Consider the following 26845-nt stretch of genomic DNA (forward strand, 5'->3'; position numbering starts at 1 on the left):
AGAATTTTGTAAAGTTAATGTGGGAGAGGTGGAAAAATTATTGTTATCGATCAATAATGACAAACCTCCTGGCATTGACAACTTAGTTGGAAAGCTACTGAGGATGGTAGCTGACTCTATAGCCACTCCTATCTGTCATATCTTTAATCTGAGCCTAGAGGAAAGTCTTTGTCCTCAGGCCTGGAGGGAAGCCAAAGTAATTCCGCTACCCAAGAATGGTAAAGCGGCCTTTACTGGTTCTAACAGCAGACCTATAAGCTTGCTGCCAGCTCTTACATTTACATTACATTTACATTTTAGTCATTTAGCAGACGCTCTTATCCAGAGCGACTTACAGTTAGTGAGTGCATACATTTTCATTCTGGCCCCCCGTGGGAAATGAACCCACAACCCTGGCATTGCAAGCGCCATGCTCTACCAACTGAGCTACACGGGGCCCCACTCCCTTTAAGAGTGTGCTCTAATCTCAGCTCGTTACCTGTATAAAAGACACATGGGAGCCAGAAATCTTTCTGATTGAGAGGGGGTCAAATACTTATTTCCCTCATTAAAATGCAAATCAACTTACAACATTCTTGACATGCGTTTCTCTGGACTCCCCTTGCTGCCATTCTGTCTCTCACCGTTCAAACAAACCCACCATCAAAACTACAGACCGATCACGTCTTTGTCAGTGGGCAAATGCACAAAATTAGCAGGGGACCAAATACCCCTTTCCCTCACTGTAGGTGGTTCTTTCTGCTTTTGGAAAATGCATTCTGTATGCAAACACAAAAAGGCACCTGAAAAATATGCTTTACTATAAATGATCAATACAAAACCGTGAAATGACATAAATATACATTTCTCCCTCCTCTAAAAAGAGTGTTCAATAAAGACCCTGGTTTCTGACCCTAGAAAAGAAAGCCATCATCATAACTCATATGCTAAAGTGACACATAAAAAAATGATGTACCTGTAAAAGCTATCTGTGAAACCTGTATATCTGTAAAACCACTGACTTGAATTACTTCAAAAAAGCTAGACCATTAACAAAGTGTAACTGCTTTGGCCAAAACCGTTAAAACCCCTCTCTTGCATGATACATAGATGTTTGAATCCTCCAACCCCTGTAGAGAGCTCTTTACATTCACATGCCCCAAGTTCACAGATCAGAGTTGTGGTTGGGTCTGGGCAGCTCACACTCTTTCTCAAAATTGCAGCCGTGCAGCAGCTCTCTGTAGGTCTCTCTGACCGTATCGTAGAGTGGAGCCTGGTGCTTTATATCGGGGAAGTTCTGAGGTGTCTCGTTGAGGAGGAACAGCACAAAGAGCAGGTTGGCTGCGTAAGGCACGATGCGGCTGGTACGGAAGGTGCGGCCATGTTGCACGTCAAAGTTGTCAGCAGTCAGGGCCGTCTCGTCTCTGAAGAAGCCCATGAGGGCCAACAGGGGCAGGAGGGTCTCGGCATGGCCCACCTGGATGGTCACGGCCTCAGATACATGCCCAAACCTGATCTCATGAGCAGCCTGATCAAGACGATTGAACAGGTCATGAAAGAGAGTGCAATTGGACTTGCGGTTGATGTCATGACCATAGCCCCTCTTCCAGTACTGTTTCAGGTCATTCTTGTACTCCAGTACTTGGGCATCAGTCTCATCAAACAGGTTGCACCAGGGGGAGTTGAAAGATGTAATGGCAAACTCATATGAGCACAAGAAGAATGTAGCCTCCACCATATCTGGTGTGATCCGATTGTATGGAACTTGCAGCTTGTCAGCCATCTTCATCTGCACTCTTTTCATCTCTGCTGAGGCCTTGAAGAGGTGGACCTCTTCCAGGGCAGTTTGGTTGTTCTCTACATCCTCATCAAATTTCTGGCAATGGTCAAAGAATCTCATCAACTCATCGTTGATTTTGTGGCTGGGTCCAACTTCGGTCACTTTCCAAAGGTTGAGCAGGCCCTCTTGGAATGCTACAATGCTGTCCACGCATCTGTGTTTAGAGCTAGTGATGAAACGGATACGGTGGGCTCAGAGGTTTTACTCGGATATCAGAGACAGAAACAATGTTGCCAACCTGACAGCCAGATGCCTATGGTCATCTAGCCCCTTCTCCACAAGCTTGCCATCCATGTCGTCAGTGTACCACATTTCCCACTTGGTTTTGATGTCATTCAGCCATTTATCAGTGTTCATTGCCTCGTTTCGAACAAGGTCGTAAAGCCGTTGCATCCTTTTTATATTTTTGGTCGTTGGATATCGTGCACCATGCCGAATAATGGCGGTCACATCAGAGCCGTGCAATCCGTACATCCCGGTTTTAAAAAGGATTTGTTTACCGAGAGGATGTCATTAATGAGATAGTGGTTAATCACCTCATATTGTCTTTCGTTCCAAAATAATTAGCAATTGCAGGTATGTTTGAATTAACGTTAGCATTTGCAACAGAGCAGTATGAAACCGGGTCAAAGCAAGACTACATTTCGTGAACAACAAACTTTGTTTAGATAACGCAGATGTAATTTCGTCAAATTAGTTAAGGTAGGAACAATTGATTATTTAACTACTAAACTAAGTTAGCTAAGCTATCGCATTGTCTCTTAGCAAACTGTTGGAAAAAATTGTGTTTGACCAAATACAATGCTATTTCTCTGTAAACAAATTAACAACAGACTTTCAGCATGCTTATAGGGAAGGGCACTCAACATGTACTGCACTGACACAAATGACTGATGATTGGTTGAAAGAAATTGATAATAAGAAGATTGTGGGAGCTGTACTGTTAGATTTCAGTGCAGCCTTTGATATTATTGACCATAACCTGTTGTTGAAAAAACGTATGTGTTATGGCTTTTCAACCTCTGCCATATTGTGGATTCAGAGCTATCTATCTAATAGAACTCAAAGGATTTTCTTTAACGGAATCTTCTCTGATGTCAAACATGTAAAGTGTGGTGTACCACAGGGCAGCTCTCTAGGCCCTCTACTCTTTTCTATTTTTACCAATGACCTGCCACTGGCATTAAACAAAGAATGTGTGTCCATGTATGCTGATGATTCAACCATATACGCATCAGCAAACACAGCTAATGAAGTCACTGAAACCCTTAACAAAGAGTTGCAGTCTGTTTTGGAATGGGAGGCCACAAATAAACTGGTCCTGAACATCTCTAAAACTAAGAGCATTGTATTTGGTAAAAATCATTCCCTAAGTTCTAGACCTCAGCTGAATCTGGTAATGAATGGTGTGGCTGTTGAACAAGTTGAGGAGACTAAATTACTTGGCGTTACCTTAGATAGTAAGCTATCATGGTCAAAACATATAGATTCAATGGTTGTAAAGATCGGGAGAGGTCTGTCTTTAATAAAGAGATACTCTGCTTTTTTGACACCACACTCCAAAAAGCAAGTTCTGCAGGCTCTAGTTTTGTCTAATCTTGATTATTGTCCAGTCGTGTGGTCCAGTGCTGCAAGGAAATACCTAGTTAAGCTGCAGCTGGCCCAAAACAGAGCGGCACGTCTTGCTCTTCATTGTAATCAGAGGGCTGATATAAATACTATGCATGCCAGTCTCTATTGGCTAAGAGTTGAGGAGAGACTGACTGCATCACTTCTTCACTTACCCCACCAGACATGCCACCAGGGGTCTTTTCAAAGTCCCCAAATCCAGAACAAATTCAAGAAAGCATACAGTATTATATCATATCAAATAAAATCAAATGTATTTATAAAGCCCTTTTTACATCAGCAGATGTCACAAAGTGCTATACAGAAACCCAGCCTAAAACCCCAAACAGCAAGCAATGCAGATGTAGAAGCACTGTGGCTAGGAAAAACTCCCTAGAAAGGCAGAAACCTAGGAAGAAACCTAGAGAGGAACCAGGCTCTGAGGGGTGGCCAGTCGCCTTCTGGCTGTGCCGGGTGAACATCTATGAATGTTCAAACATTCATAGATGACCAGCAGAGTCAAATAATAATCACAGTGATTGTAGAGGTTGCAACAGGTCAGTACATCAGGAGTAAATGTCACTTGGCTTTTCATAGCCGGGCATTTTGTGGTTGAAATAGCAGGTGCGGTAGAGAGAGTTGAAAACAGCAGGTCTGGGACAAGGTCGTGAACAGGTCAGGTTTCCATAGCCGCAGGCAGAAGAGTTGAAACTGAAGCAGCAGCACGACCAGGTGGACTGGGGACAGCAAGGAGTCATCAGGCCAGGTAGTCCTGAGGCATGGTCCTAGGGCTCAGGTCCTCCGGGAGGGGAGGGAAAGAGGGAGAGAGAGAGAATTAGAGGGAGCATAATTGCATGGAACTCCGTTACATCTCATATTGCTCAAATAAACAGCAAACCTGGTTTCAAAAAACAGATAAAGCAACACCTCACGGCACAACCCCTCTCCCCTATTTGACCTAGATAGTTTGTGTGTATGTATTGATATGTAGGCTACATGTGCCTTTAAAAATGTTTTATGTAGTTCTGTCCTTGAGCTGTTCTTGTCTATTAATGTTCTGTATTATGTAATGTTTCATGTTTTGTGTGGACCCCAGGAAGAGTAGCTTCTGCTTTTGCAACAGCTAATGGGGATCCTAATAAAAGACCAATACCAAAGTATTCAGACCCTTTGACTTTTTCCACATTTTGTTACATTACAGCCTTATTCTAACATGGATTTTTGTTTTAACTATCATCAGCAATCTACACACAATACCCAATAATGACAAAGCGAAAACAGGTTTTTAGAAATGTTTGCAAAAAAATAAAATTAATAATAAGAAATACCTTATTTACATAAGTATTCAGACCCTTCGCTATGAGACTCGAAATTAAGCTCAGGTGCATCCAGTTTCCATTGATCATTCTTGAGATGTTTCTACAACTTGATTGGAGTCCACCTGTGGTAAATTCAATTGATTTGCATGATTTGTAAAAGCACACACCTGTCTATATAAGGTCCCACAGTTGACAGTGCATGTCAGAGCAAAAACCAAGCCAGGTATTGTCCGTAGAGCTCCGAGACAGGATTGTGTCGAAGCACAGATCTGGGGAAGGGTACCAAAAAATGTCTGCAGCATTGAAGGTACCCAAGAACACAGTGGCCTCCATCATTCTTAAATAGAAGAAGTTTGGAACCACCAAGACTCTTCCTAGAGCTGGCCACCCGGCCAAACTGAGCAATCGGGGTAGACGGGCCTTGGTCAGGAAGGTGACCAAGAACCCGATGGTCACTCTGACAGAGCTCTAGAGTTCCTCTGTGGAGATGGAAGAATCTTCCAGAAGGACAACCAACTCTGCAGCACTCCACCAATCAGGCCTTTATGGTAGAGTGGCCAGAAGGAAGCCACTCCTCAGTAAAAGGCACATGACAGCCCGCTTGGAGTGTGCCAAAAGGCACCTAAAGACTCTCAGACCATGAGAAACACGATTCTCTGGTCTGATGAAACCAAGGTTGAACTCTTTGGCCTGAATGCCAAGCGTCACGTCTGGAGGAAACCTGGCACCATCCCTACGGTGAAGCATGGTGGTGGCAGCATCATGCTGTGGGGATATTTTTCAGCGGCAGGGACTGGGAGACTAGTCAGGATTGAGGGAAAGATTCTTGATGAAAACCTGCTCCAGAATGCTCAGGACGTCAGACTGGGGCGAAGGTTCACCTTCCAACAGGACAATGACCCTAAGCACACAGCCAAGACAATGCAGGAGTGGCTTCGTGACCTGAAAATAGCTGTGCAGCAACGCTCCCCATCCAACCTGACAGAGCTTGAGAGGATCTGCAGAGAAGAATGGGAGAAACTCCCCAAATACAGGTGTGCCAAGCTTGTAGCGTCATACCCAAGAAGACTCGAGGCTGTAATCGCTGCCAAAGGTGCTTCAACAAAGTACTGAGTAAAGGGTCTGAATACTTATGTAAATCTGATATTTCCGTTTTTTTTATATTTTTTTATATATAAATTAGAAAAAAATCAAAAAAACTGTTTTTGCTTTGTCATTATGGGCTATTGTGTGTAGATTGATGAGGGGGAAAAAACAATTTAATACATTTTAGAATAAAGCTGTAACGTAGCAAAATGTGAAAAAAGTCAACGGGTCTGAATACTTTCCGAAGCCACTGTATACCACCAAAAATAACTTTAGTGGTTAAATTCCCATGTACCGAATAAAAAATACAAGTTAAATGAGTTTCCATCGCATTTTCAACTCTATTGATAGTTTTGTCAGAAATGTTTAAAAAATCTGATATTAGCAGGTGCACTCTAGCCAACAGCTTGCAGATAAAGTGCTGGTAGGCTAGCCTACGTGATGATATTATTATTTTTCTGGCAATCTAGAGCCATAATCATTATGCATAATTCTGCATAGCTAATCGAAGTTTACCTCTTTACCTGTTCAATTGTCATTTTAATTAATGAGGCACATTGATTCTTCAATAACCTTTATGCTTTAGGAGTTTAGTACAACTGCCACACTTGTATATAGTATCATAACCCAAGAATTAAAGCAATCTTAGTCAATTACGTATCTACTTAGTCAATTGTGTATCTTTCTCTGTCTATGAATTTCACAGTGGAAAATGTCTATGAATTCATAGACAGTGAATTTGAATGTACTATTTTATGAATTGACAACTTCATAAAATTGGTAGGTGGCTAGTATTAGCTTGATCAAATTAATTTATAAACATACCTCCTGCCCATCACCAGCAGCTAAAATCAAATCAAACGCTGTGTTTGTCTACACTCTCTCCTCCTCCACTGATGATAATGCACACACTAGAGTATCTAGCAACCTGCCTAGGCATCTCTTTGCTCCATGCACCATGGAAGGAACCTTTGCCTGGTCCAGTCAGGCATAGGTCGGCTACTCTTTACCTGGTCCAGTTAGTGTGCTCCCTCAACAAAATACTTCTGTTAGATCTTTAAAAAAAAAAAAAACATTGATGATAAAATGCGGCCTTTAATATTAAGTTAAGTTATTTACTTTGTTTACAAACATTGGAGTAAAACAAGCTTATATTGTGGGTTCTAATGGAGTACGACAGTTGAACTAAGCTCATGAGGCATTTATAAATTATATTCTTCAAGAATCAATGGCTACATATAATTCATGTATTGATGTAGCAACTCCTGATTGCCCCTTTGAACGGAGCACTTGAGACGATGATGTTTAGTCCTAAGTGAGGGTCGAAATTCAAATGCAAACGAGACCACAAACGTTCTATCTGTGGGGTTTTGTGATGAGAACGAAATAAGTCATTGCGTCATTCCGAAGTGACTGACAAATTATGTGAGTTGTATGAAGCCAAACCCATTGTGAAGTTACCTCACTCAAGCTGTTATCGCTTCTCTTTTGCCTTCACTTCCAAGCCAGGCAGCGCACTGTGGATTTCATATGCAAGAAGAATAACTCAATTTTCAGCACATGGCCAATCGACGCTGTTATATTTACACCCCGGTTGCGCTATTACTGTTTGGAATAGTAGGCATTTTCCTTCTAACTATTCCCACCAAGGACTTGACCGAACCTCCGGAATTTATGGTAAGATTCTATGGGCTATTTCTGTGTTCGCAGCTTTTATGCGGGGTCGTGAAATGTAAGACTAACACATTGCCAACAGTGCAAGGAAGAGTGGACTGAGGTGTCCTGTCCGCGCGCGCCACTGCTACGCATACATAATATAAATTGCATAGTTTATGGAACAGGGTAATTTATACGTCTACTACAACACTGAAGATAAGACAATTATGTCGACAAGCATTCAACAATTGAGTAAGTCTATCCACCTGATACGTAAAATAATACAAGAAACGTGTAGCAATTCAGTTAGCCTACCATTTTAGGCTTAAAATGCTCCTTCAGAACACTTGAATAAGGTTGATGGCCAACCTTTCTTAGCTGCTAACCAATAGATACACCAGTTGTGAGAGGACAGTCACTGAAAAGTACTAAAACCTATTTGGCCATTAGTGTGTCTGTGTTACATTGTCATTATAGCCTTATCTTCTGCCGCGTTCAAAACAACTGGGAACTCGGAAATCTCCGACTGGTGACTTCAGTGTATTCAGGACAACTGGGAACTCGGAACAAAAAAACGAGATCTGACTGGGATTTTTTTTTTTGAACGGTCATCTAACTCGGAATACTAAGTTGGAAACTCGGGCATCTTTATAGAGCTCTAACTTTCCGACCTGAAGATCACTGACGTTGTGATTTGATCTCGTTTCTTCCGAGTTCCCAGCTGTCATGAAAGCACCATTCACCTTGAGAACTGTTCCAACATGGGTGTGAGTTGCTGACAACCTAGTGACACTACCAAAGATTTTTTATAACTAATCCAAGATAGACCAGAGCGTGTCGTTTCCAATGGGAGCAATTGAATCATAGTGGGCAGAACAAGCAAGGATTTGGGCAGTGCCAAGAACGAGCTAGTGAGATCCTATTTGCGCGATCTAGCATTTATTTGCAGATTTCCGTTAGGGAATGCCTACTCTGTGAAGTGTGCTTGTGCTAAATTATAACTCAATTTGCCCTGCACTCCTTCTAAACAACGCAATATTTAGAAACTTTAGCAACGGGTAAAGTCTACAAAACGTAGTCCACTCTGTTTGTTACATATTCTAGTTTTGGAAACAGAAAACTGTACGGAGATGAAATGTTTCATCGATTAGAAAATTAGCAGAATGTCGGCCAAAATCCATCTTCTCCCACTGCTGGTCACGCGGCATCCTCTCATCACCATATTTGGTAGTGAGTGGAAACGCCAACCGTATGCTTCACATTTATACATCCTGTAAATATCTGCCTCATTGTTTTATCTGTGATACTACTTTGTGGTGTCCAATGCAACCTGCTGACAATGACCGTGTTCGAGAGCATCAAATCCATGAGGCATTGTTGGCGAGGGGCTTCTCTTGACGCCTGCATTGCATTGCAGACAGGGTCCTTGGAACTCCCCCCTCCCCCACCTCTCTGTCTCAATTCAAGGGGCTTTATTGGCATGGGAAACATATGTTTACATTACCAAAGAAAGTGAAATAGATAATATACAAAAGTGAAATAAACAATACAAAATTAACAGTAAACATTACTCTCACAAAAGTTCCAAAAGAATAGTGTGTGTGTGTCTGTCTGTGTGTGTGTCTGTGTGTGTGCTCTCTTCACTGCTCATGGAGCAGTCGCCTGGACTTCTTCTAAATGCGTGTGTCTGTGTGTGTGTCTGTGTGTGTGCTCTCTTCACTGCTCATGGAGCAGTCGCCTGGACTTCTTCTAAATGCGTGTGTCTGTGTGTGTGTCTGTGTGTGTGCTCTCTTCACTGCTCATGGAGCAGTCGCCTGGACTTCTTCTAAATGCTTTTCACATTGATGGCATGTAAACTAACAACACAATTGTAGTCAATAAATGTGGTCAGAGACCTACTTGAGCAGCACCGCCCCCTCAAGTTTCTGATTCTGCCTGGCAGGGTTGGTCCTACAAAGCCAGAGCCCCCTGATGGGAGAGCATAATATACAAGGAAATTCTCAAAGCTGCTAATGACAACCTTGACGACCTTGTACCAAGCTGGTGGGGATTCCGGTGGGGTACCCCCACCCAGGTAGTGGCAGTGCTGGCAACACTGGCTGCAGTAACCCATGGGGAGGGGGTCACACTCGGACAATCAGAGAGGGGTCTTATTATTGTGGCCCAGGTGGCACAAAATAATCAAAGGTCTGACTGCACAGAGATGCTTGTGGAAAATGGTTACAACGGGGGACCAGAGTGTTTGTGTCTCAGGTGAAGAGGGTGGATCTGATCTCCATCACCTAGGACTTGACATAGATTAAATAGATTAATCAAATCTCACATTGTTGTAAATTTTTGCTCAATCTTGCATGCTTTCTCAAACAGCTGTAACTGTATATGCATTCATAAATCAGGTCCTTTCTTGAGTTGGGCTCTGGGATGTAACAACCGTTGAGCATCTGATCTTATTGTTGATTGTGGAGGAAAGGGGTTGAGTGTGTAGAGTATGTGTGTGTTTATCCCACATCTGTTGCAAGGGGGTAAGGATGTTAGGGAGAATATAGAATGAACCACAATAATTGTTCGCTAAAATAATAATTGCTTGTCAAAAATGCAATGTAATACAATGGCAATCCGGGTTATAGGTTAAAATCCTACGCATGAACTGCCAACATTATTACGCATATTAATTGATAATGATGGAAATTAAGATATGCAAGATATTTGAATAGATATATATTTTTAAATAGCTATATACAGTGGGGAGAACAAGTATTTGATACACTGCCGATTTTGCAGGTTTTCCTACTTACAAAGCATGTAGAGGTCTGTCATTTTTATCATAGGTACACTTCAACTGTGAGAGACGGAATCTAAAACAAAAATCCAGAAAATCACATTGTATGATTTTTAAGTAAATCATTTGCATTTTATTGCATAACATAAGTATTTGATACATCAGAAAAGCAGAACTTAATATTTCGTACAGAAACCTTTGTTTGCAATTACAGAGATCATACGTTTCCTGTAGGTCTTGACCAGGTTTGCACACACTGCAGCAGGGATTTTGGCCCACTCCTCCATACAGACCTTCTCCAGATCCTTCAGGTTTCGGGGCTGTCGCTGGGCAATACGGAATTTCAGCTCCCTCCAAAGATGTTCTATTGGGTTCAGGTCTGGAGACTGGCTAGGCCACTCCAGGACCTTGAGATGCTTCTTACGGAGCCACTCCTTAGTTGCCCTGGCTGTGTGTTTCGGGTCGTTGTCATGCTGGAAGACCCAGCCACGACCCATCTTCAATGCTCTTACTGAGGGAAGGAGGTTGTTGCCCAAGATCTCGCGATACATGGCCCCATCCATCCTCCCCTCAATACGGTGCAGTCGTCCTGTCCCCTTTGCAGAAAAGCATCCCCAAAGAATGATGTTTCCACCTCCATGCTTCACGGTTGGGATGGTGTTCTTGGGGTTGTACTCATCCTTCTTCTTCCTCCAAACACGGCGAGTGGTTTAGACCAAAAAGCTCTATTTTTGTCTCATCAGACCACATGACCTTCTCCCATTCCTCCTCTGGATCATCCAGGTGGTCATTGGCAAACTTCAGACGGGCCTGGACATGCGCTGGCTTGAGCAGGGGGACCTTGCGTGCGCTGCAGGATTTTAATCCATGACGGCGTAGTGTGTTACTAATGGTTTTCTTTGAGACTGTGGTCCCAGCTCTCTTCAGGTCATGGACCAGGTCCTGCCGTGTAGTTCTGGGCTGATCCCTCACCTTCCTCATGATCATTGATGCCCCACGAGGTGAGATCTTGCATGGAGCCCCAGACCGAGGGTGATTGACCGTCATCTTGAACTTCTTCCATTTTCTAATAATTGTGCCAACAGTTGTTGCCTTCTCACCAAGCTGCTTGCCTATTGTCATGTAGCCCATCCCAGCCTTGTGCAGGTCTACAAGTTTATCCCTGATGTCCTTACACAGCTCTCTGGTCTTGGCCATTGTGGAGAGGTTGGAGTCTGTTTGATTGAGTGTGTGGACAGGTGTCTTTTATACAGGTAACGAGTTCAAACAGGTGCAGTTAATACAGGTAATGAGTGGAGAACAGGAGGGCTTCTTAAAGAAAAACTAACAGGTCTGTGAGAGCCGGAATTTGTACTGGTTGGTAGGTGATCAAATACTTATGTCATGCAATAAAATGCAAATGAATTACTTAAAAATCATACAATGTGATTTTCTGGATTTTTGTTTTAGATTCCGTCTCTCACAGTTGAAGTGTACCTATGATAAAAATGACAGACCTCTACATGCTTTGTAAGTAGGAAAACCTGCAAAATCGGCAGTGTATCAAATACTTGTTCTCCCCACTGTATATATGTATGTATGTATATATGTATGTGTGTATATATATATATATATTTGCGAGAGAAAAAAAAAAACATATTGGGGATTGGAGGTGATGCAGACAATTTCATTGATGGAAGTTACAATCTATCTGCAATATTAAAGCTCATCTACACCTGTGTGTGGTCTGGTGTGGTGTTTGTAGTCCAGGTCCAACAGTCCCATACCCTCATGCATGCCTGGGTCTTTGTGCTATGTAGAAAGGCTCATCCGCTCGCTTGAATAGACATTGTCAATGGCTAAACCCCCTGTATGTTTGGGTGAATTCAAAAACCTCAAAGAGAAGAGTAGTTGAATGTAGCTTGAACCATAAAATATGATAACTACTACTTCTTACATGTGTTATTGACAGTCTGTTTATGTAAAGCATATGAATCAAACATCTACTGATCCTCATATAAATCTTATGAATACCCTTCAAGTTGTATGAATACCATACATTGTGTTTCAACAATAACAAAACAAAAAAAGTGGAAAGCAGCTCTTTGTGGAGGACTGGCCTGCAGATGTTCTGTCTGATCACACCCTAGAACCCTGGGAATGACTACTACTGCATATTTTGTCAGTGGTGCATATCCATTATGTTTCTTTTTGGTGCATATCCATTTTGTTCTGTTTTTGGAGGACTTTTCTTCCTTTTCTCCCTCTTACCTCTCATTAGCTAGGTTTCCATCCAATTGGCGACAGATTTTCATGAGAATATTAGAAAATATGCACATATTCCCACCAGTGGTGGGTTTCCACCAAACGGACTTGTTGCAGATAAAAATCAGTGCGTGATGACATTACCGAATAAAACATCTAAAGTTCAATGTGCTTCCATCGCATTTTAAATAGCAAATGTGCCTGCTCTGGTCTTGGCACGTGCACTCTAGCCAAACAGTTCGCAGATAAACTGTGCAGGTAGGCTAGACAACATGATGAGATTATTATGGATAAGAGCGAGAATATTTTTACTTGTCAAATGGCAGTCAAGCATGGATCGTCACCTGAATATGACCCTCGATATTTATTGGAAAGCAGCATCAAGCTCATCACCATGCACTTTCACCACCCTGTGAAGTTCATCATTTATTTCATCTGTAGCCTAATAAACTGCATGGTTTCCCGAGTCGTAGTGGGAGGCAGGCCTGGCGCCACGAGGGTGCAAAAGGGGGCAATGCCCCCTTAGTTGGAATATTGTGCCCCCTCAGTTTTGTATCCCTATTCTGTTCCACAATCTGCCCCCTCCGTCATGCCCAACCTATTTGTTGTGTATGCTTCATTCATGCAACTCCCTTGCACGCATCATACAAACGTCATACACATTTTACCGGTTGAAAAAAAACTTCACAGTAGAAGGGCGGGTCAATTTGACCGTTTAGGTTTACTTTCAAAGTTAAGTACTACGAGAAAATGTAGCTAATGTTAACAGTTAGGTAGGTAGCTGATAGTATGAGGGTATAAAACACCCATTTTGTAGCGTGTGGTTCAAAAGCAGAGAGTGACTGGAATATTCCTGCAAGGCAGATGCAGTTTGATGAGTTATGGGTGAAATACAAGCGCATGGACACCCCCGCTCCAAGAAAACGCAGAGTAGTGAGTTGCAATCTGAAAGAATATGTGGTCGAAACAACAATGAGCCAGCAAGAAGAGGATAATGAGAGGGAGTGCAAAATACTGTTTTTCAGCACTCTGGATGCTGTACTGGGAGAAATGTCAGAAAGATTTAATGAACGAAACAGCCAACTTGATGAGGCCCTGTGTGCCTTGCATCCAGAGAATGAAACCTTTATGGATGTGGAAAAAGTGAAACCACTGCTGGACTTAATCTCAGGAGATTTTGTGGAAACTGAGTTTACTGTCGCATGCCAGTTTCTACAGACTGAAATCGCCCGATCTGGAGGAGAAAAATGGGCAACGCAGAGCATTTTGAATAGATACTCTGGGCCTCTAACAGCAATGTCTACTGTGATGATGGCATTGAAGCTGGGATTAGCATTTGTAGCATCCACTGCAATTTGCGAGAACTCTTTTTCAACATTGAAAAATGTATTCAGTGAGCACAGATGGAGCAGGTTGCACAGGAGGAAAGCGCAGCTGATTCAACTGGCATTTGAGTGGAACGAGAGACTGCTGAGGAGGTTCAACACAGCATCAAGGCGGCTGCAACTCTTTTGAATCTGGGTAAGAACAGGCATCCTGGCTGGGCTTGTATTATTTTGTTATTTGGTAGCTTTTGGAAATGCGTGGCAAACGTCAGAAATAGGCGTAGACGTGATTGGTTTATAATATAATCTGATTGTTTTTAATGTTGTTTTATAATGTAGAAGAGGTGCTTTGCATTACATTGATGAGGGTGGGCAGACCTTGACCAATGGTTGAGTAACGATGTAGCTATAGTGTTGCCATAAACAACTCGTTGCTATTTTATACTAATTTATCTGTTATCATACGCAGCGTAGTATGGCACTCTTGTGGGAAGACAGTTTGGTAGCTGCGTCCAAGCTGCATTTTACCGATAAGTCATGGTAGTGCATTGTACATTATTGTTTGCTTTGTATTGGCATGAAGAAGTGTTATTACGGTAATTAGCAACTGTTTTGCATTGGATTGATGGGTATTGTGCATGTAGCTGTGTAGCGTTGTAATAACTTGCAATTTCTCGAGCCGGTTATGAATTGTCCATGTTTGTAAAGCGGTGCAGTAGCCTGTATTCTTGCGGCAAGACAGCCGTGCGTGGCTGCAAATACATTGTGTGTAATTGTACTATCCTACAATGTGGTTTTCTGGATTTTTTTCTTCTCATTTTGTCTGTCATAGTTGACGTGTACCTATGATGAAAATTACAGGCCTCTCTCATCTTTTTAAGTGGGAGAACTTGCACAATTGGTGGCTGACTAAATACTTTTTTCCCCCACTGTATGATGAAAATTACAGGCCTCTCTCATCTTTTTAAGTGGGAGAACTTGCACAATTGGTGGCTGACTAAATACTTTTTTCCCCCACTGTATAATTCACTGTATCACAATTCCAGTGGGTCAGAAGTTTACATACACTAAGTTGACTGCCTTTAAACAGCTTGGAAAATTCCAGAAAATGATGTCATGGCTTTAGAAGCTTCTGATAGGCTAATTGACATCATTTGAGTCAATTGGAGGTGTACCTGTGGATGTATTTCAAGGACTACCTTCGACCTCAGTGCCTCTTTGCTTGACATCATGGGAAAATCAAAAGAAATCAGCCAAGACCTCAGAAAAACAATTGTAGACCTCCACAAGTCTGGTTCATCCTTGGGAGCTATTTCCAAATGCCTGAAGGAACCACGTTCATCTGTACAAACAATAGTACGCTAGTATAAACACAATGGGACAGCGCAGCCATCATAGCGCTCAGGAAGGAGACGCGTTCTGTCTCCTAGACATTAACGTACTTTGGTGCGAAAAGTGCAAATCAATCCCAGAACAACAGCAAAGGACCTTGTGAAGATGCTTGGAGGAAACAAGTATCTATATCCACAGTAAAACAAGTCCTATATCGACATAACCTGAAAGGCCGCTCAGAAAGGAAGAAGCCACTGCTCCAAAACCGGTATAAAAAAGCTAGACTACAGTTTGCAACTGCACATGGGGATAAAGATCGTACTTTTTGGAGAAATGTCCTCTGGTCTGATAAAACAAAAATAGAACTGTTTGGCCATAATGACCATTGTTATGTTTGGAGGAAAAAGGGGGTTGCTTGCAAGCCGAAGAACACCATCCCAACCGTGAAGCATGGGGGTGGCAGCATCATGCTGTGGGGGTGCTTTGCTGCAGGAGGGACTGGTGCAAAATAGATGGCATCATGAGGAAGGAAAATTATGTGGATATATTGAAGCAACATCTCAAGACATCAGTCAGGAAGTTAAAGCTTGGTCGCAAATGGATCTTCCAAATGGACAATGACCCCAAGCATATTTCCAAAGTTGCGGCAAAATGGCTTAAGGACAAAAAAGTCAAGGTATTGGAGTGGCCATCACAAAGCCCTGACCTCAATCCTATAGAAAATGTGTGGGCAGAACTAAAAAAGCGTGTGCGAGCAAGGAGGCCTACAAACCTGACTCAGTTACACCAGCTCTGTCAGGAGGAATGGGCCAAAATTCACCCAACTTATTGTGGGAAGCTTGTGGAAGGCTACCCGAAAGGTTTGACCCAAGTTAAACAATTTAAAGGCAATGCTACCAAATACTAATTGAGTGTATGTAAACTTCTGACCCACTGGGAATGTGATGAAATAAATCATTATCTTTACTATTATTCTGACATTTCACATTCTTAAAATAAAGTGGTGATCCTAACTGACCTAAAAGAGGGAATTTTTACTAGGATTAAATGTCAGGAATTGTGAAAAACTGAGTTTAAATGTATTTGGCTAAGGTGTGTATGTAAACTTCCGACTTCAACTGTACATTTGCACAATGAGCACTCGTTGTCTCTCAAATACATAGTTACAGTTGTTGGTTAGCTAGCTAGTGAATTTTATCCATATTAGCATTAACATGACATTAGTCAAAACACCTCAAAACAAAACATGGTATCAAGAACAAGATAAAACTAGCTGAACCATTTGTCAGCTAACCCGTCTATAACATCAAAGATCCACCACCATATTTTACAGTAGGTATGGGTTTCTTTTCTGCATATCATTCTTTCTTTCGACGCAAAACCTACCGCTGGTGTGTGTGGCCAAAGAGCTCTATTTTCATGTAATCTGACCATAGCAACAGTTCCAATCCAAGTGCCAATGATGTTTAGCAAACTCCAGGCGTTTATTATTGTTGGATGACATAGAAATAGTGTTTAGAAATATTATATTCTTATTTACAATAAAAGTGACTCCAAAATTACGCAATACATTATTTTCCATTCATTTCTATTGGGCACAAAATAATCTGATACACAACCAAAATAAACTGCAAATGCTTTCAACAAGTTTGTAGAGTCACAAGCTTGATGTAGTCATTGGGTGCTAGGAATATGGGACCAAATACTAAACTTTTGACTACTTTAATACACATATAAGTGAATGTGTCCAAATACTTTTGGTTCCCTACTATGTACAAAAAGTGCTGTGATTTCTAAACAGTTCACCCGATATTGACGAAAATACCCTCAAATTAAAGCTGTCAGTCTGCACTTGAACCTCGTCCTCAACGTGCCGGAGTACAGAGCCAAAAAATAATAATCTGTTACTACCTTTGGACCTCACTGTAGCTCAGTATTTGTATTTCTTATTTTATACAGTATTTTTTGTTCGGCTTTGTCAAGGGTGCCAATAATTATGGAAATGACTGTATATTACCATGTAAACACACATACACATTTAGCATGAGGCAAAGCATACAAAGACAGCAGAAGGGAAAGATTGATTGAAGGGGGGATTGAAGTCGAAAGAATGTAGATTAAGTTAAATGATTCTAGCCATATGGGTAGGCATTGTGTGTGTGTGTGTGTGCACGCTGTCACAAAAACAGGAGGCTTCTGGTCTGAAAACCACCCATGTTTGTCTGGTCTGAGAACAACCCATGTTTGTCTGGTCTGAGAACAATCCATGTTTGTCTGGTCTGAGAACAACCCATGTTTGCAGATCATGAAGGAACTGTTTGGAGTGTGTAAGCTCCAATCTTAATTGTGCTATGAATCATCAACTCTAAACATGATGGATTGTGTGTAAATGTTCAAATGAGAAAGGCAACAATAACTTGCTAAGATGTTATCTTCTGTTATTAACCTTGAGCCAACATCCTGCATGAGGCCACTTTATATTACGGCCAAAATAGTCATGCAGCATTAAACACATATCATAAACCAGTCAGACGCCAAACACAGTCAGCGAAATAAACAAGTTTCAACAGCCTTGTCAGAAAAAGAGAGCAATTAAAATTGAACTATGTTGTCCAAAAGAGGATGTTTAGAGTTGATGATTCATAGCGCAATCAGGATTGGAGTTTACACACTCCAAACAGTTCCTTCATGATCTGCAAACATGGGTTGTTCTCAGACCCGGCCTCTTGCTTCTCCTGATTAATTCCCTAATCCTCTCTCACTTCCTCCACAACATTCCATCTATCTTACCTTGAAGTAAACATGTAAGCAACATTCTTGCTGCCAAAATATACAGTGCATTCGGAAACTATTCAGACCCCTTGACTTTTTCCACATTTTGTTACGTTACAGCCTTTTTCTAAAATCCATTAAATTGTTTTTCCCCCTCATCAATCTACACACAATACCCCATAATGACAAAGCAAAAACAGGTTTTTAGAAATGTTTGCATATTTATTCAAAATAAAAAACTGAAATATACATTTACATATCTATTCAGACCCTTTACTCAGTACATTGTTGAAGCATCTTTGGCAGCGATTACAGCCTCGTCTTCTTGGGTATGACACTACAAGCTTGGCACACCTGTATTTGGGGAGTTTCTCCCATTCTTCTCTGCAGATCCTCTCAAGCTCTATCAGGTTGGATGGTGAGCGTCGCTGCACAGCTATTTTCAGGTCTCTCCAGAGATGTTTGATCGGGTTCAAGTCCGGGCGCTGGCTGGGCCACTCAAGGACATTCAGAGACTTGTCCTGAAGCCACTCCTGCGTTGTCTTGGCTGTGTGCTTAGGGTCGTTGTCCTGTTGGAAGGTGAACCTTCGCCCCAGTCTGAGGTCCTGAGCACTCTGGAGCAGGTTTTCATCAAGGATCTCTCTGTACTTTGCTCCGTTCATCTTTCCCTCAATCCTGACTAGTCTCCCAGTCCCTGCCACTGAAAAACATCCCCACAGCATGATGCTGCCACCACCATGCTTCACCCTAGGGATGGTGCCAGGTTTCCTCCAGACGTGATGCTTGGCATTCAGGTCAAAGAGTTCAATCTTGGTTTCATCAGACCAGAGAATCTTGTTTCTCATTGTCTGAGAGTCTTAAGGTGCCTTTTGGCAAACTCCAAGCGGGCTGTCATGTGCCTTTTACTGAGGAGTGGCTTCCGTCTGGCCACTCTACCATAAAGGCCTGATTGGTGGAGTGCTGCAGAGATGGTTGTCCTTCTGAAAGATTATCCCATCTCCACAGAGGAACACTAGAGCTCTGTCAGAGTGACCATTGGGTTCTTGGTCACCTCCCTGACCAAGGCCCTTCTCCCCCGATTTCTCAGTCTGGTCCCCAGGAACACAGTGGCCAGCTCTAGGAAGAGTCTTGGGGGTTCCAAACTTCTTCCATTTAAGAATGATGGAGGCCACTGTGTTCTTGGGGACCTTCAATGCTGCAGAAATGTTTGGTAATAATAATAATAATATGCCATTTAGCAGACGCTTTTATCCAAAGCGACTTACAGTCATGCGTGCATAATTTTTTTTTGTATGGGTGGTCCCGGGGATCGAACCCACTACCTTGGCGTTACAAGCGCCGTGCTCTACCAGCTGAGCTACAGAGGACCACCCTTCCCCAGATCTGTGCTCTGACCTGCACTGTCAACTGTTGGACCTTATATAGACAGGTGTGTGCCTTTCCAAATCATGTCCAATCAATTGAATTTACCACAGGTGGACTCCAATCAAGTTGTAGAAACATCTCATGGATGATCAATGGAAACAGGATGCACCTGAACTCAATTTCGAGTCTCATAACAAAGGGTCTGAATACTTATGTAAATAAGGTATTTCTGTTTTTTATTTGTGCAAAGATTTTAAAAAACCTGTTTTCGCTTTGTCATTGTGGGGTATTGTGTGTAGATTGATGATTTTTATTTATTTAATCAATTTTATAATAAGGCTGTAATGTAACATAATGTGGAAAAAGTCAAGGGGTCTGAATACTTTCCGAAGGCACTGTATACACGTCATAAAAGCCAGAGGCCGCCATTTGAAAGAAGACGTTTATAGTCAATCTAGTTAAATGTCTTCCAGATGCCTCTATCCCTATTAAATGTCTTGGCATATATGGGTTTCAAACACCTGATCATTTGTAGCCTTTTATGGTTTGGAGTAGAGTAGACCCAATTAGGTTGTCTTTCCTTGGACGTTATTCTGAATCAGCAATTTTTCTCAATATTTGTTCCTCTGTCTTGAACCTCCCTCTCCTCTGTTCTCTCCAACCCTCTGTTTAAAGTATGGGATAGTCCTGGACGCAGGCTCCTCCCACACAGCCATGTACATCTACAAGTGGCCGGCAGACAAGCAGAATGGCACGGGTGTGGTCACTCAGCACAGTGAATGCCATCCCAAGGGTAAGAGTGTCCCAATGGAAGGATTCTTCCAGGTGTGTGTCTGCTATTTACCTAGTGTTTACATATAAATTACTTGAGACTTATTAAAACAAGCACTATTACCGTTTGTTAGTAACCAATTATTTGAAGTAAGCACCAGAAAGTACAGATTTACATCAATTGTTTTTGTAAATAGCAGGCAGATACAATATCGAAAATGATTGTAAAATAGTGTGTTACCCAAAGCCTTAACCCTTAAAATCTCAATTATACTTTTGTTGGGTTTTTTTTTTATGGTGTGGAACTTTTTTGGCACTCCAGTTGGCAAAGAGTTGTTCCCATTGTGTGCTGTGTGCGCGCCTTTCTGGTAACTCGTCACACAAGGCTAGACATAAAGAAGCAGAAAAACATGAATGCCTAGCAACGGTGGATCTGTCAGTAGTTCTGCAGTGACTCAGTGTGCTGTGTGGTTTTCCAGTCCTGTCCTGCCTACATGACTTGCGTGTTCGTATAGATCACAGTTGTTGGCTGCTTTCATTAATGTGAAGTATTTGCAAATACACCAGGAGTTATTTCTGACTCCAGGCCCCATAAGCTCCAATGACTAGACCACCAAATAAGTGGATGTAATGATTAAAATTGTGATAGTGTGTGGTCTGACTGTATTACATATTACATACAGTAATGTATCATGTTCCCGCCATGCAGGTGGAGGAATCTCTAGCTACGTGGGACAGCAAGGAGCGGCAGGGAGAAGCCTTCAGGCTTGTCTGGACCAGGCCATGCAGGACATCCCCAGAGCCAGGCACCACCTCACACCTGTCTACCTTGGAGCCACCGCCGGCATGAGGCTCCTCAAGTGAGTTATAGTGTGTTTATGTATATGTGTGTGTGTGTTAACGAGTGTGAGTGCACAAGCATGTGGCTTGTGCACAATAAGAGTTTCTAACCCATGCAAATATGGACATTTCTCCTTCTATTTGTGTTATAGCAGGGTAAAATGTGAGTCATGTTGTGGTTCTGATATATCTAATAAGAAATGAGTCAACAACAAGATTGAGAGATGTGCATCTTTCTGGTAGATAGGGTATTATTGTCTTGCTGAGTAATGTTTTTAATTTCATACCCCATGTTGATCCTGAATCTACAATATCTGAAGTAGTACATTTCCCTTTGTCAACAGTATCTCCAGCCCTGTCCAGTCAGCCCAGGTTTTACAGGAAGTGGGTCATAAAATCCAGTCCTATCCATTTAACTACCAGGGGGCAGCCATCTTAAGAGGCCAGGACGAGGGAGCGTATGGCTGGGTCACTGTCAACTATCTCTTGGAGAACTTCATCAAGGTACTATGGCCCAACTTTCACCTTTCACCTGATTTTAAAATGGGGTCACAAGAGAAACACTAAAATAAAAATAAAAACATTGCTCTCGGTTCATAGAACCGGGGTTACGTCAGTAACCTCTGATAGCCGTTAGATGCAGTTGTCATAAACTGAGTGGTTTCTGTTTTCTTCCTATAAATGTGTCTCTATCTTTTGAATGGTTTAAGCAAAAACATTATTAGTACCCCATCACTGAAAGATAAAACTCAGGAATGCTCACAAGCCACGCAGGACTCTTTAGAACGGAGTGGACAAGACCAGGCACTAAATCAGATTGGGGGGAAAATAACGTAATCATTAGCTAGGTTTCCATCCAATTGGCGACAGATTTTCATGCGAATATTCAAAAATCTGCATGTAAATAATATGTGCATTTTCCCACCAAAGATGTGTTTCCATCAAATTGACTTGTTGCGGATAAAAGGCTGTGGGTGATGACGTAGTGATCACTGCAGCCAAGCATTGATGAGCATGTCACCAGAATTAGACCCTCTATATTTATTGGAAAGGAACATCAAGCTCATCACCTTGCACTTTCACCACCCTGTGAAGTTCATCATAACTTATTTAATCTGTAGCCTAGTAAACTGCATGCTTTTCCGACGAGTCGTAGTGGGAGGACCACACATGTCATCGTGTGACTCCAAATTTACTTCGATATGATGGTTATTAAATCAATATTTGCGCATAAAATAGTTTCCACCGACATTTCTTGCATGATTCATTTTACAGACACAAAAAGATCCCACCTTTTGTTTTGTCCACATATATAAAGTTTACCGACGAATGTTCTGTTTCCATCAAGCCTGTCATTACATTTTTTATCCAACATGTACTTTACTGGCATAAAAAGGTTGAATGGAAACCTGGTTAGTAATGATGTTCTTTTATACACAGAAGATCAACAAAATTATTGACTGATGATCTTCTGAACTTCCAAATACCTTTCTGATGCATTTCAGTCACTTCTAACCATACTTCCTTTAGATTGAAGTACTGTCAGACTAATTTGTAATAGACTGTCATAGCCCCAATTAAATAAGGAAACATTGGCCGTTGATTACATCACTCTTTTTACATGGTGGGGTCACACATATTTTTATATCAAAATGAGGTTGCGGGGCAAAAAAGTTTTGGAACAAACTAGTGTGAACAGTTGTTTGTAAATACAGATTCTGCATTAACATTGCTATCTATGGTGGTTGTAATCGATCCCTGCTTATTATTTTCTTTGCACGCAACCATAAGCACTTAAAAACATAAGTATCCTGTGTTAGTTTGATTCCAAGCTTTTGTAGGCATTCTTTGGAAATGTATATGAAGATTGAAAAACAAGAGATTATGGCTACCATTATGACAGATTTCCACTAAGGCTGCCTGACTAGATGGCTACCTGAGGACCTCTAGTGGCTATTACAACACAGAGAACATACATAGAGGACTGCATCTGCTGTGGAGACAAACTACCCACATACCTCTCCTGTTACTTTGTTTGTCCCTGTGTGCCCACTGTAGTATGGCTTTGTGGGCCGTTGGCTGAGCTCGGGCAGACAGACAGTGGGGGCGCTGGACTTTGGCGGGGCGTCCACCCAGATCACCTTTGTGACCAAGGCTGAGGTGGAGGACGAGAGGGACAGGATGAAGCTACGTCTGTATGGCCATGACTACTCCTTGTACACACACAGCTTCCTGTGCTATGGACGAGACCAGGTCCTCAAACGCCTACTGGCTCACCTGGTGAAGGTAGGAAACATTATATTTGGCCACAACAACATAAGAACAACCTTATACAGTACAGCAAGGGCCCGAAGTCTTTCCCAGTCATGTCACATTTTCAGGAAAACCTCTTGGTGCCTGTTACAAGATAATATCATAGTGTATATCAGGACCATTGAAATAAAGAAACTTTGTTATTAATCATTGGAAACCCACTCACTAACATATCACCCACTGATTGTTTTTATATCATTGTTTTCTATCACAGATTTAGTTCACCATATGTATTTGAAAGTCATCCCAGGCGTTAATTCCAACAATAGATCTTGGCACTCAGTACCATAGTACTACATGCCTGTAGCTTGCTCTCTACTTGTTATAGGAATGTGTCAAGTTACTGTAATAATGTATCTCACGCTCACTCAATCCCTCTCCCTCACCCTCTCTCTCTCTTTCTCTCAGGCTCAGGGTTACACAGGGACAGTGGCCCACCCGTGCTTCCCTGCAGGCTACAGCGTCACCATGAAGGTGGGGACATTGTTTGACTCTCCCTGCACGGTGGCCCAGACACCCAGCTATGGCTACAATCCCCAGGCAACCCTGTCTGTGAAGGGCACTGGCGACTATGATCACTGCCTGGGCAACATGACTGAGATCTTCTCCTTCCAGAGCTGCCCCTTCTCCCAGTGCTCCTTTGACAAGGTGTTCCAGCCCAATGTCAGCGGCAGCTTCATGGTGAGAGACAGTTTACAGTTTACAGTGGTTAAATCAACCCTAACACTAGCCTCAATCACAACCCTAACCACAACTCTAACCCTAGCTTCATGTCCACATCTGGGTTCAACCCTTATCCTAGCCTCAACCACAACCACAAACTTAACCTTTACCCCAACCCTAGCTTCATGCCCACATCCCGGTATAAACCTAATATTAGCATCAACCACAAACCTAACCCTAGCTCTAATCCTAGCTCCAGCCCCAACCCTAGCTCCAGCTCCAGCTCCAGCAGCAACCCTAACCCCAACCAGTGGAGGCTGCTGAGGGGAAGACAGCTCATAATAATAGCTGGAACGGAGTAAATGGAATGGCATCAAACAAATGGAAACCATGTGTTTGATGTATTTGAAACCATTCCACCAATTCCACTCCAGCCATTACCAAGAGCCTGTCCTCCCCAATTAAGGTGACACCAACCTCCTGTGACCCCAACCCTAGCTCCAGCATCAACCTTAACCACAACCCTAGCTCCAGCTCCAGCTCCAGCACCAACCTTAACCTTAACCCTAGCTCCAGCATCAACCTTAACCCCAACCCTAGCTCCAGCTCCAGCTCCAGCACCAACCTTAAACCTAGCTCCAGCACCAACCTTAAACCCAACCCTAGCTCCAGCTCCAGCACCAACCTTAACCCTAGCTCCAGCCCTAACCCTAACTCCAGCTCCGACCCTAATCATATCTCATCTTTTTTTCTCTCTCTCTGTCCATTTGTCCATCAGGCGTTCTCTGCCTTCTTCTACATTCACCAGTTCCTACAGACTACTACAGGAATTCCTGTCACCACCCCTGCCCAACTGGAAGAGGCAGCCCATTCTGTCTGTAACATGAGCATCAATGAGGTCAGTAGCCGTTTGTGTGTGTGTGTGTGTGTGTGTGTGTGTGTGTGTGTGTGTGTGTGTGTGTGTGTGTGTGTGTGTGTGTGTGTGTGTGTGTGTGTGTGTGTGTGTGTGTGTGTGTGTGTGTGTGTGTGTGTGTGTGAGAGAGAGAGAGAGAGAGAGAGCGCGAGAACATTTGTGTGTGAAGGGAAGAGAGCATCCATGCATGTGAGAGAAACTGTCTCTGTTTGCATGTGTGTCTCAATGGATGATGGTTTTGTATGTGTTTCATGTATTTCAAGGCTACGTCATCCCCATTTTTATATCCTGTTTCAGCTGTTGGTGCTGGCCCCAGATCAGGAGCCTCGTCTGCAGGACTTCTGTGCTGCCTCTGTGTTCACCAAAGTGCTCTTCACAAGAGGCTATGGCTTTGATGAGATCTCATTTCCCCACATTTCCTTCCAGAAAAAGGTGAGCTTGCTTGATGGGAATATGTTTTTTTTCTCTATCTCCTTCTTTTGCTCCAGATACCAGCATAATCCTTGACATTACACAAAGTCATATCAGCAAAGACATTAACGTATGAAGATAGGCAGAAACTGCTTCTACAATAGAAATCCCTGATCACACTTGTAGGCGATGTTGGCTAGCTAAGCTAATGCGTAGGAACAGGTCTAACGGTCGTCTCCCGCCGAACTGCGCATGTGCAGGCCGTCAAATCAAAGGCACTCCTTCGATATAAAGTTATTTTTGACAAACATGAAAACGTGTCAGTTTGTCACTTTCACAAGGTTGGAGTAATAAAATATTCAACTCCTTAAGACATTGGCTCGAATCTCGGTAGTGCCTAGATTAACAACTTCAGGAAGAAGTTCTCAAACCCCAGACCCCCCAGACCCCAGCCTGGTCTGCTTGGTCTGTTTTGCAAGAGTCCCCGGATGTCTCACGATGTTGTGTCTCTGGGTTTAGAAACTCTATGATATCAGTGTTTGTCAAGCACCATTTTTGAGACTGCAGCCTCTCCATTGAAACATTAACCTCTGAATGTCCTTAACTAGAGAATGCTCTGAGTGTACCCAGGCTGACTGAGGTGTGTGTTTGTGGTGTCACCAGGCAGGGGATGCATCTGTGGGCTGGGCCCTGGGCTACATGCTCAGTCAGAGCAGTCTGCTGCCGGGGGAGAGTGTGGGCCTGAGGAAGGGCCTAAAACCTGGAGCCTGGGCTGCTCTGCTCTTCCTCTTCGTACTCCTCCCCGCCACCGCCCTGATGTATGTTTCCCTCCAAGCCTGCTGCGGGAAGAAGAAAGGAAGCAGTGACACTGCCAGCTAATCATCATAAGGGACTTCCATTGAGACCTGCTTTCACTTTTTTGGAGGAAAGACGGTAAACTCTTTGTAAGGGTGCTGGTGGTGCAATCCTGGACCCAAGAGTGCGTAGATAACTGTATCATGAAGAAGATAGAATGTTGTATAAAGTGTTGATCATCTTTACACTGAGATATAACAATTGAGTTTTCTCCAGCTGTCAACACATTTTATATCCTTTTTTTATTTATTCTTTAACAAACAGGTTTTTTTTGTATAAGTATGCATTGTAGGCTATAATTAATGTTCAACATCCCTCTCACAACATGTTACCCAACATTTAAGTCTAATTTGTTTGTGCTTTATATTCATTTTATCCAGGCTCTGTCGTAGCCGGCCGCAACCGGGAGACCAATGGGGCGGCGCACAATTGGCCCAGCGTCGTCCAGGGTAGGGGAGGGAATGGCCGGCAGGGAGGTAGCTCAGTTGGTAGAGCATGGTGTTTGCAACGCCAGGGTTGTGGGTTCGATTCCCACAGGGGGGCCAGTATGAAAAAATTAAATAATGTATGCACTAACTGTAAGTCGCTCTGGATAAGAGCGTCTGCTAAATGACGTAAATGTAATTTTGTATTTTGTATTCTGATAACAAAAAAAATAAACTATGTTTTGTACGTGTGGTCTTTGCAGAAGGTATGTTTGTATTCATGATTTCCATACGTCATATTGACTACAACTCACTAAAACTACAAGTACCATCATACCATCCCCCTTTT

At 42.6% G+C, this 26845-nt stretch overlaps 1 protein-coding gene and 1 pseudogene across 2 annotated transcripts; one reads left to right on the plus strand and one right to left on the minus strand.

Moving 5' to 3' along the window:
- Positions 1-1113: 1113 nt before the first annotated feature.
- LOC311127455 (multiple inositol polyphosphate phosphatase 1-like) lies at positions 1114-6371 on the minus strand (annotated as a pseudogene). The gene is made up of 2 exons: positions 6357-6371; positions 1114-2456 (listed from the first exon to the last, which is right to left on the minus strand). The product of its transcript is annotated as a multiple inositol polyphosphate phosphatase 1-like (transcript).
- Positions 6372-7149: 778 nt separating this feature from the next.
- Positions 7150-26829, plus strand: LOC311128390 (ectonucleoside triphosphate diphosphohydrolase 2-like). Its single transcript, XM_084160509.1, has 9 exons — positions 7150-7509; positions 19981-20098; positions 20786-20936; positions 21261-21420; positions 22975-23202; positions 23638-23910; positions 24671-24790; positions 25103-25237; positions 25880-26829. The coding sequence occupies exons 1-9, from the start codon at positions 7393-7395 to the stop codon at positions 26093-26095; spliced, it is 1518 nt and encodes a 505-aa protein (XP_084016635.1). The 5' UTR covers positions 7150-7392; the 3' UTR covers positions 26096-26829.
- Positions 26830-26845: the final 16 nt, after the last annotated feature.

The sequence above is a fragment of the Coregonus lavaretus genome (genome assembly GCF_964263955.1).
Source record: "Coregonus lavaretus genome assembly, chromosome: 4".
Classification (NCBI taxonomy): Eukaryota; Metazoa; Chordata; class Actinopteri; order Salmoniformes; family Salmonidae; genus Coregonus; species Coregonus lavaretus.